Source organism: Electrona antarctica (assembly GCF_951216825.1).
Source record: "Electrona antarctica genome assembly, chromosome: 3".
Taxonomy (NCBI): domain Eukaryota; kingdom Metazoa; phylum Chordata; class Actinopteri; order Myctophiformes; family Myctophidae; genus Electrona; species Electrona antarctica.
In genome coordinates, this window is record NC_136808.1 from 41381959 (window position 1) to 41393000 (window position 11042).

The window sequence follows — 11042 nt, forward strand, 5'->3', positions numbered from 1 at the left end:
TTTCTATTGTCATGTCATACATTAATTAATTAGATTAGATAAATAGAGATAATTTACTGAAGATTGGAAATATGCCGCTGCCCGCTATTTAAGTGTACTAAAGTAGTAAAGCACAGTACTATTTGAGTAAATGTACTTACAATTGCACCACAATGGCGCATAGTAATTCAGAATGTGAGGCTTTGGGTCCCTTTTGAAGTTCTAGAGACTTCTGCTATGGCCTCTCATTAGGAACACCCAATTGTGTCACACACACATTCCCTCTCAAGTTGCAATTACATCTTGGCAATAATGCCAGGCAGAAATTGTTTTGCCAGCCTTTAGTTTGCATAAGAGCTTTGTGTTTGTTTGGTTATAGAGCACCCATGTGAATATGTGAGGGCTAATTGTCTTCATCTTTCAATGTTTCCTATGAACATAAATGAGTCTGGATGCGCTGCCTGACACTTAAGCTGTTTGCAGATGGGTAATAAAGTGTGCAAAGCTCATTTGAGCCGTGCACTTTAGATGTTGTTCTGAGTACCAGGGGAGCTATACAACCACAGCCCACCAGAGACGCCTCCTGTTTGAAAGTAGAAAATAGGGTTCGGTTACAGTCCCACTTAGCATCATCCCTTTCAGGTGTCCCTGCACACCTGAAAGAAAGAAGAAGAAAACAAACTGTGTGTGTGTGTGTGTGTGTGTGTGTGTGTGTGTGTGTGTGTGTGTGTGTGTGTGTGTGTGTGTGTGTGTGTGTGTGTGTGTGTGTGTAAATTAAACAAAAAAGTAAAGAAATGGCAGATGTACAAGCTCGCAGCACGGCATGGAGTGATGCGCTGTGAGCTTGTAGATCTGTTATTAGTGAATACTAGCCAACTCTAAAATCTAAAATGACAAAGATGCTTTCCCGGTTTTAATTGGTTAAATGTAAAAGTTGCAAGCCTTGCTATAAATGTTTAACTGACTTTCACTTTCGTTTTCTTTCACCGAGGTGCCAATTATGTGACTAATACTACACATCGATAAACCACCCTCACCTTTAGTGCGTCATTCTTTTTTTATTATTATTCTTACATGAACTGGGGCATCTCTGATGTGGTAAATCTCTTTCATATACTGTATATTTCTACAGCTTTTGATGTCTTTTGAAATGTATTGTGCACATTGTAATATGAACTGAAGGCCTATATCTCTGGTTAAATGATGTTTCACTGACACAGAGAAAACAGAGCTCGCCGTTGCCTCTGTATATATCGAATTATATGATGTTAATTAAATGCTACACAAGGCCAATTCATTATGATTCAGTGGTAATATCCGTGCATGAATACAATTCATGATGTGGGCTTGTTATGCATGTTCTATCTATTATGTGACCCACATTTAATATTTTAGTGAACATGCGTGGTGGCTCTAGCAGGGCCTCTGCCAGAAGTTTAATTAGCACCTGATTTATTTAATCTCTGCCAGGAGATTCTTTCATCCGGCTCTGTCTCTGCGTGTGTGCACGTTCAGGCTGCCAGCAAGCCAAGGACCTCAGTTCCTGAATATTTTGCAAATCTGTGAGCAACATCTTTGCCATTGCAGTAAATTGATAACTGGCCAATCGGGCACAGGTCTCTCCGGATTATGGGATTGTGTTGGTACTTGCCAATCACAGGTACATGTATGCAATAGGCTACATTGGCACAAACCAAGGTTCGACATCACAACTGCCAACTCATAAAAGTTGCATTATTGTTGAAAACAATCTTAGTTCCAACAACATTGTGCTTGCAGGGGTCATCTTGGCTTGTGGTTGACATTTTTGTCAAAGTTAAATTTGCCACGATGGACAAAATGAGGGGACAATAATATTACCTGACTGAGCCCTGCCCCACACGGGATCTAAGTTTTCCATAGACAACGCCCTGGTGACTTTTTGGATCCAACAGCCAAGAAGTTTGGTCTGGACAGTCAGCTCTCATTCAAAGCACACATTACAGCGGTCACTCGATCCTGTAGGTTTACACTCTGTAATATATAACATTCAAAGGATTAGACCCTTCCTCACCCAAGAGTCAGCCCCAGCTCCTTATCCAGCAATCAGTCATATCAAAATTTGACTATTGTAACTCTCTTCTTACTGGCCTCCCAGCATGTGCACATAAGCCTCTCCAGAATGCCGCAGCACGCTTGTTCTTTAACTAACTCAAAATGTGTCTTGGCCCTTCTCCGCTCCCTCCATCGGCTCCCAGTTACTAACTGCATAGAGTACAAAACACTGTTGCTAGCCTACAAAGCAACACAGGGAAGCTGCATGGCAGAACCTTCACTAAAATATCTGGGACAATGCTCCACATGTCCCAGACTCTTCTCCCTTCTGGCTCCCAAACTATGCTACTGGCTGTAGCACTTGCGCTAGCCTATAGCATTCTATAGTGTTTATAGTTTCAATGTATGGATATTCTACTGTTAGACAGATGAGTTTAGTTTACTTATGATCCTAGATGACTATTTCTATGCATTTGATGTATTACCTTGTGTACTTGTTGTAATCAGTGTGACTGACACTGCCTGTGTTTCGTTAGCACCACCCCCTCAGCTCAGCATATTACACGTAGCTAGTCAGGCATAGGGTGAAGCTGTGTATTGCCCAGGTTGCCCACTTCCGGCGTCGGTTCAAACGGTCTGGCGTCACGTCAAGTTTGTGCTCACTTACAGCGTCGAGGTAAGCCGTAGTTTGAATTAATATAGTGCTGTCTAGTTTCTAGGTTGACTTATGTAAACAACCTCTTACTTACGTTTATCTCTTCTCTTGTTAGACGTTGGTGGAGCTCTGACTTAGAGCAGACAGCCGTCATTGTATGCATGTTGGTATACAGGCTGCTAGAAACAAAGGTAGGCTTGCCTCGTATGGCGATAGCACAAACAACCCGTTGAATCTAAGAAATGGTGCCCCAGTTATTTATGTCAATGCTTATCTCGTTGGTAGACGCTGTGAACGAGAGCCCTGCTAGAGTGTGTGTGTGCGTGGTACACACACGAGCTGGAACGAGAGGCTGCTAGTGTGTGTGTGTGACATGAGTCTAGAGGTAGGCTTAGCGTCTGTATTGCGACAGCATTACGTTTTTTTATAATGTGTAAAATGTGAGTTCTCATAATGTGTTTATATTACACAGATCATGGTGTGCTGAACGAGCAAACACACTGTTCAAACAACCTGGGATGCCCTGACACCTGTTAACAGGGTATGTGCTAACCTGCATACTAAAACAATACTTTGAATGCACTTTATAGTACTAGTGTAATGCTAATGAGGGCTACGCCCAAATTGTATTCTAAGTACTATGACTATGGCAAGCACTTTAGACCCAGGATAAATTGTGAGGCTAATTCAATGTTTGCTCTATTACAGGATCGTGTACTGTTGAACCGCTGTTCTTTTTTACCTTTTATTTTGGTTTTAAATTCTATGCTGCTACATTTTTATTCTTTTATACTGTACCTGACATAGCCCATGTGGCTTTAAACGAGTCCTTAATTGTCGTCTTTACCAAACTTGCTTTAATAGGCATCAAAGACAGACATATACTGGGTTAATGGTTATGCTGCAGACTGGCGCTTGATTACTGCCCCTTTTGCTGTGTTTATGGCTTTTAGCCTTTTGATATTGTTTTGCAGTGATCTTTGCTGTGTTTAAAGCGTTTAATGCCTATTATCTTTGGCTCTGAGTGGCTTCGATTTGCTCATTTGCAGTGTTACCTGTGTGTATGGAACTAATCAAATAAGACATCTCAGTACAGCTATTTACCCAAGTTATGATCTGACTAATTAAGCCTTTTGCAATCTATATTGGTGACATTTGGAAATGTGTTTTGATTAAATGCCAATACTGTGTACTTTTCTAAATAAAGTTCTATGTACATGAGCAACCGACCATCATTATTCAGCATTGTTCACTCAACTGAACACTTACCTTTCGGGTCTCCCACCCTGTAATTGGGAGTGGCGTAGTAACTGTGATACTAGGAGTACTGTGTGACTCCATATGGTTACAAATGGCGTAGCCGGCAGGACCTTTAAATGTTGGTCGGTTGTTGAATGGTACATTATTGGTTTAGTAGCAGCATAGTTGGGTTTTTATTTTTGGAGTTTTAAAGAACAGCGGTTGGCAGTTGAGGCTGCTCCCACGTGAAGTAATCCCCTGGTGGCTCTCCCTGGGACTGCAGTCGCTATGGAGGAGGAGCTCCGGAGACTACGGGAGGAGATGGCTCAGCTTCGAGCTGAAAATCAAAGACTCTCGGTGTCAGAACAACCATCTGACACTGTAAACAATGCACCTACACCCCCACCCCCACAGAGAAGAGAACAGACCGTTTACCTCCCTAGGGAGTGCAAATGCCCCAAATTCTCAGGGTCTTCACTTTCTGGGGCTTTAACTGTGGATGATTGGGTGGAGGAGGTGGAGGGTTGTTTGAGGGCAAGGCACATGTCCACAATTGACAAAGCATTGTTTGTGTACGACCATTTGGAAGGTGCTGCTCGTACTGAAATTAAATTTAGAGATCAAGGGGTAAGGGAGGATTCTGAGCAGATTATTACAATACTACAGGAGGTCTATGGGTGCTCAAAATCCTATGTATCTTTGCAACAAAAATTCTTTGAGAGAAAACAGAAAGAGGGAGAATCATTGCAGGATTTCTCCCACGCTCTTATGACTTTAATGGAAAAAGTGCAATTGTGTAACGCTATGTCCAATTCACAGATTTTGCTGCGAGACCAGTTCTGTGAAAATGTGAGACCATATGCTGCGCAGACAACTAAAGACATTGGTGAGGCAAAATGGAGAACTGTCTCTACTTGACATTCGCAAAGAGGCGATCCGATGGGTCGAGGAGGGTCAGCCTTCCAGAGAAAAGTATGTACGCCCCATTCCACAAACTTGTGAAGCTCAGGCCACTGCAACTAGTGAAGCAGTTGGAGTAGGTAAATCGGAATATGAAGAGTTGAAAAACATGTTTGTTAAGCAACAAGCTCAACTGGATTTGATCACACAGACTCTAAATTCTAATGGGGGTGCAGGTAGAGACAGATCCTTCTCCAGGGTTAATAGATACCAGCGTGCCCCTGATGGCCGACCCATATGTCTTAAGTGTGCGCAGCCAGGCCACATCGCTCGTTATTGTACTCAAGACACCCCGCCCTCACAGGCTAGCACTACTGCTGCACAGATTACACCGGCGGGAAACTAGAACCTTCCAGTGTGCAGAGTCAAACGCTGGGAGGGGGGTTTTCCGACTCACATATTGAACACCAAGAGTTAATCCGCAAGTTAATTGGGCCTTGCTCGGTAGTGGTGGTGCCCATGGGCGGAGTGGAGGTTCCTTGTCTGTTGGACACTGGCTCCATGGTTACCACTATTACAGAAAGCTGTTTTCATGAACATTTTGCACACTTGTCTAAACATGAACTGCGCGATTGTAAGTGGCTTGGTCTCAAGGCAGCTAATGGGTTGGACATACCGTATTTGGGCTATATTGAGCTTGATGTAAAAGTGCTTGGCACCTGTCTGCCTAGTATGGGTATATTAATTGTGAAAGACCCACCTGATGGTGTTCTAACCAGTCGAAAGAAAGCCACCCCTGGTATCCTTGGCATGAATATCATCATTGACTGTTACCGTGAACTATTTGCACAACATGGCACCAACTTATTCCAGAGCTCTGCTGTACAGTCTGCTGCGGTGGCGTGGAAGCTGGCCTTTCGCCACTGTGAGAAAATAGAGGCTATAGTAAGTTCATCTTCTGCCTTTAAAGTCAGGGTACAAGGCAAACGCCCCATATGTGTTACAGCTGGAACACTGTCAATGGTCCCTGTTACTTGTCCCCAGGTTCCACCTATGGCGTTTTTGCTCGAACCCCTTGGGCCATTGGATGTTGGTCTCCCCGAAGGCTTGCTTGTCTCTCCTGCCCTAGTCCATGCTGAGAAAGGTACCCTCTATGCCCCTGTCACTAATGTAGGTCAGTCTGATGTATGGCTAGTGCCCCGTAGAGTGATAGGAACTGTGCAGGTTGTAGAGGGTAGAGATATTGTAGCGGGTAATACGCTTTGCATAGACCTATCCATCGATGCATCCACCCAAGAATGTACGGCGTATGTTTCAGTACAGTCTGTAGAGATGGACAGTAATGCTTCCATTGACCTTGAACAACTTGACTTTCCTGGCCTCTTGCCTGAAGATAAGATTGATGCTAAGCGCCTATTGACTAAATACAAGCATGTATTTGCTAAAAGTGAGGGCGATTTAGGATGTACCAACCTCATTACACATGAGATCCCACTCTTAGAGGACGCACCCGTGCGTCAACCTTATCGCCGCATTCCCCCCTCGCAGTATGAGGCAGTCAGGGCACACATTAAACAGTTACTTGAAAGTCAAGTGATCAGAGAGAGTTGCAGCCCGTATTCATCCCCTATTGTGCTGGTGGCTAAGAAGGGAGGGGGCCTACGCATGTGCGTTGACTACAGGCAGCTGAACGCGAAGACCCGGAAAGATGCATATCCACTTCCAAGGATCGAAGAGTCCCTTGATGCCTTAACGGGAGCCAAGTGGTTCTCCACACTAGATCTAGCCAGTGGCTACAACCAAGTGCCGATGGCTGAAGCAGATCGGGCTAAAACTGCATTCTGTACCCCCTTTGGCTTATTTGAGTTTAACCGAATGCCTTTTGGCTTATGTAATGCACCCGGGACTTTTCAGCGCTTAATGGAGCGCATGTTTGGCAACCAGCGTTTCCAATCAGTCTTGCTATATCTTGATGACATCATTGTGTACTCCTCTACTGTACAACAACACTTGGAACGTCTAGAAGTGGTCTTTTCCCGTCTCGATCAACAAGGCCTGAAGGCAAAGCTATCCAAATGCCATTTCTTCCAAAAGAAAGTCAAGTATCTCGGCCATGTTGTCTCTGAACAGGGGGTAGCCACAGACCCAGACAAGTTAGCTGCAGTGAGTGGAGGCGGCCTTCGCATTTGGCTGAACTAAGATCCTTCCTGGGCTTTGCCTCCTATTATAGAAGGTTTGTGGAGAATTTTGCCAAGCTAGCAGCCCCTCTCCATCACCTGGTGGCGCGGTTGAGTGGACCCAACAAGAAGGGTAAGACGCCTAAAACCCCCTTGTCCACCTTCTGGGACGAACACTGTGAACAGGCATTCATGGCGCTAAGAAGGCTTGACTACAGCCCCAGTCCTTGCTTACGCCGACTTTCAGAAGCCCTTCATTCTTGAGACAGACGCCAGCCATGGTGGTTTGGGTGCAGTTCTTTCTCAAGACCATGACGGGAAGCGCAGGCCGATAGCCTTTGCTAGTCGAGGCCTTAAACCAACCGAGAGAAACATGGATAATTACAGCTCCATGAAGCTTGAGTTCCTTGCCCTTAAATGGGCCGTTACAGAAAAATTTAGAGAATACCTCTTGGGCAATAAAGTAACTATCTACACAGACAACAACCCCCTCCGACACCTCCAAACCGCTAAGCTGGGAGCACTGGAGCAGCGATGGGCTTCCCAATTGGCTTCCTTTGACTACACCTTGGAATATCGTCCAGGTCGTAGTAATGGCAATGCTGATGCTTTATCGAGACAGTATCTGGACCGGTTCACCCCTGGGGTAGAAGTTCCGGCGGCTTTACACCACTCTCAGCCTGCTGTATTGTTCCTCTTGTTGCGCAGTGAGTTGGGCGAGTCTGTCTCGGAGCTGTGTGATCTCCGACTGGCTCATGTCTATCAGCTGGTCTTTGGAGCAGACCAGCTCACACACCACCTGGTGCTGCTCCTGGAGCTGCGAGGTGGACCTCTCTGCCTGCTCCGCCCGGACCACCTCCTGGGCCAGACGGACCTCCACATCTCTCACCTGTGCCTCAAGCTGTGTGACTTGCAAGCGGACGTTGTCCAGGTCTTTGGAGTGTTTGTGTCGGGCCTCAGACAGCTCAGACTGCAGCTGTTCATACTGGTGGCTCTTCTCCTCCAGGTCGGTGCTCTTGATGAGGAGCTCTCCCTTCAGGGAGTCCACAGTGCTCAGCAGACCGGCCTTCTCCCCCTCCAGGCTTGACACATGCTCCTTTAGTTGAACGCTGGTCTGGTCCTGCAGCTCGAGGCTCTTCTCCAACTCACTGATCTTGTCATTCAGGTCTTTCTGCACAGCCTCTGTGTTGTTAATCACACCCTCCTTTTGGGTTCTCCACTCCAGCAGGGCCTGGTGGGCCTTGTCCATCTCGGACAACTGGTTCTGACTGGAGGTCAGATTGGTCTGCAGTTCCTTGTTCTTCTCCATCTCGGACAACTGGTTCTGACTGGAGGCCAGATTGGTCTGCAGTTCCTGGTTGTTCTTCTCCATCTCGGACAACTGGTTCTGACTGGAGGTCAGATTGGTCTGCAGTTCCTTGTTGTTCTTCTCCAGTTCAGACAACTGGTTCTGACTGGAGGTCAGATTGGTCTGCAGTTCCTTGTTGTTCTTCTCCAGTTCAGACAACTGGTTCTGACTGGAGGTCAGATTGGTCTGCAGTTCCTTGTTGTTCTTCTCCAGTTCAGACAACTGGTTCTGACTGGAGGTCAAACTGGTCTTCAGTTCCTGGTTGTTCTTCTCTGTTTCGGACAAATGGTTCTGACTGGAGGTCAAACTGGTCTTCAGTTCCTGGTTCTGGTTGGAGAGCTGTTGGGATTCGATCTTCTGGTCCTGCAGTTCACTAAAAGTCCTGATGCCTTTGGCCTCTGCATCACAGAGAGACTTCTTCAGGTGTTCTACCTCCTGGTTTGAGGAGCCTAGTGATTTCTTCAGGTTGTCCACCTCCTGGTTTGAGGAGCTCAGTGACTTCTTCATGTTGTCCACCTCCTGGTTTGAGGAGCTCAGTGACTTCTTCATGTTGTCCACCTCCTGGTTTGAGGAGCCTAGTGATTTCTTCAGGTTGTCCACCTCCTGGTTTGAGGAGCTCAGGGACTTCTTCATGTTGTCCACCTCCTGGTTTGAGGAGCTTAGTGATTTCTTCAGGTTGTCCACCTCCTGGTTTGCGGAGCGAGACTGCTGGTCCAGTTTAGAACCAAGCTGCTTCAGTTCCTCAGCCTGAGATTCACATTTAGCTCTGAGATCGTCTAGTAGGGCCTGGGTGCGTTTGAGGCTCTGCTCGGAGGTCTTCTTTTCGTCCTCCAGGCGAGACAGCTGTCTGCTACTCTGGTCCAACTGAACACTCACACTGTTCTTGTCCTTCTGTAGCTCCTCCATCTTGTGCCGGAGGTCCTGTTCCCTGGCCTGGCCCGCCTGAACACTCTGCTCAGTCCTCAACACCTTCTGTCTGTGCTCCTCCAACTCCCTATCCAACTGAGACTTCTGGACGGACATCTTCTCCAGATCGGCCTGCAGTCGACTGGACTCTGTCTTGGCCTGTTGGAGCTCCTGGCTCAGTTTGCTTCTGGTCTGGTTCAACTGCTGGTCCAGAGCCTGCTGGCTGCTCTGCAGCTCCTTCTGGCTGTTTCTCTCCTGGTCTTTCAGTTTCTGCTCCAGGACTCTCTTGCAGCTCTCAGCGTTGTGTCGCTGGCAGCTCATCTCCTCTGTGACTTGTTTTAGCTTCTGCTCTGCCGAGGAACACTTGGCTTCAGTCTTCTGCAGTTTGTCAGTGAGCTGGCTGCCTTCCTGTCGGGTCTTGTTGAGGTCTCGGTCCCGGTCGGCCAGCTCTTTGCGGGTTTGGTCCAGGTGAGACTGCAGGTCCAGCAGCTTGTTGGCCTGGCCACGCAGCTCCTTCTCCTGACTGGACATACTGCTCTCCAATTCTGAGACACGGCCTCGCAGCTCTTGATTCAGAGATCTGAGTTGATCCATTTGGTGAGTGGAGCCAACCCCCGGGCTGTGCGGCGCCACAGATGAGCTGATTCGCTGGCCGTGTTTGATTGGCGTCTCATCGTGGGCGCTCCAGAGGGAGGATCCTTGGGCCCGCCTCTTCGCAGGCGTATCCATCATGGCGGGCCCTGCTTGGGACTGATGGCTCTGGGCGTCGCCCTGCTGTTGCCATGTAAATATGGAGGATCCGGCCTGTTGCCTGGCAGCGATGTCTCTGTGACTCACACTGACCGACGACTGATTCAACAGTTTGACCTGCAGGACTTTGAGTTCAACCTCCAGTCTCTTCCTCTCTTCCACCTCCTGGTTGTATTTGTCCTGAAGCTCCTCCATTCTGTTGTCGTGCTGCTGCCTGTGGGGTGGGGGGGCTTCAGGGGTGGGGAAACTCTTCTGTGGCGTGCTGTAGGACTGCAGCTCAGAGGATGAAGAGGGCTGTGTGCGATCCAACTCATTTTTGTTCTTCTTCAGCTCCTGTTCAAGACGTTCAACAGTCCTCTTGCAGGAGCTGAGCTGTCCGTCCAGGTAGCTCACCTGCTGCTCCTTGACCCCCATCTCATGGACGACTTTCTGACGAGCTTTCTCCAGTGAGTCACATGACTCCACCAGCGACTGGTTCTCTCTCTTCAGAGAAGACGCCTCACTGCGCTCACTGTCCACCTTCTGTTTCTGCTTCTGCAAGGCAGCCTCCAGCGCATCAAGCTGGAACTGTTTCTGATTCCTTTCCCTCTTCAGCTTGTCCACCTGGCCTTCGATCTCCTGGATCTTCAGCAGGGCTTTGGCTGGAAGGCCATCCTTCCACTCCTCCACTGCCCAGCTCATCGTGACCTATACCACAGTACCTACTACTTTGGGCGCGTGCTGACTTCCGACACCTCCAAACCGCTAAGCTGGGAGCACTGGAGCAGCGATGGGCTTCCCAATTGGCTTCCTTTGACTACACCTTGGAATATCGTCCAGGTCGTAGTAATGGCAATGCTGATGCTTTATCGAGACAGTATCTGGACCGGTTCACCCCTGGGGTAGAAGTTCCGGCGGCTTTACACCACTCTCAGCCTGCCTCGCCTGTCTCCCATGAAACTCACATTCGTGAGATGGCTGCCTTGCCTAGTTTGTCACTGCTGGAATTGTCATCACTACAGAAACAAGATCCAGTTATTGGCCCTGTGGAGAAATACTGGCGCGAAGGGCGGAA

The 11042-nt window shown here is 47.7% G+C and overlaps 1 protein-coding gene across 1 annotated transcript; it reads right to left on the minus strand.

The window, feature by feature from the left end:
* Window positions 1-7648: 7648 nt before the first annotated feature.
* Window positions 7649-10669, minus strand: LOC306919789 (uncharacterized protein; the record flags this gene model as incomplete). The annotated part of the gene is made up of 1 exon (XM_079496339.1): window positions 7649-10669. One exon carries the CDS (start codon window positions 10667-10669, stop codon window positions 7649-7651), a length of 3021 nt encoding a protein of 1006 aa, XP_079352465.1.
* Window positions 10670-11042: the final 373 nt, after the last annotated feature.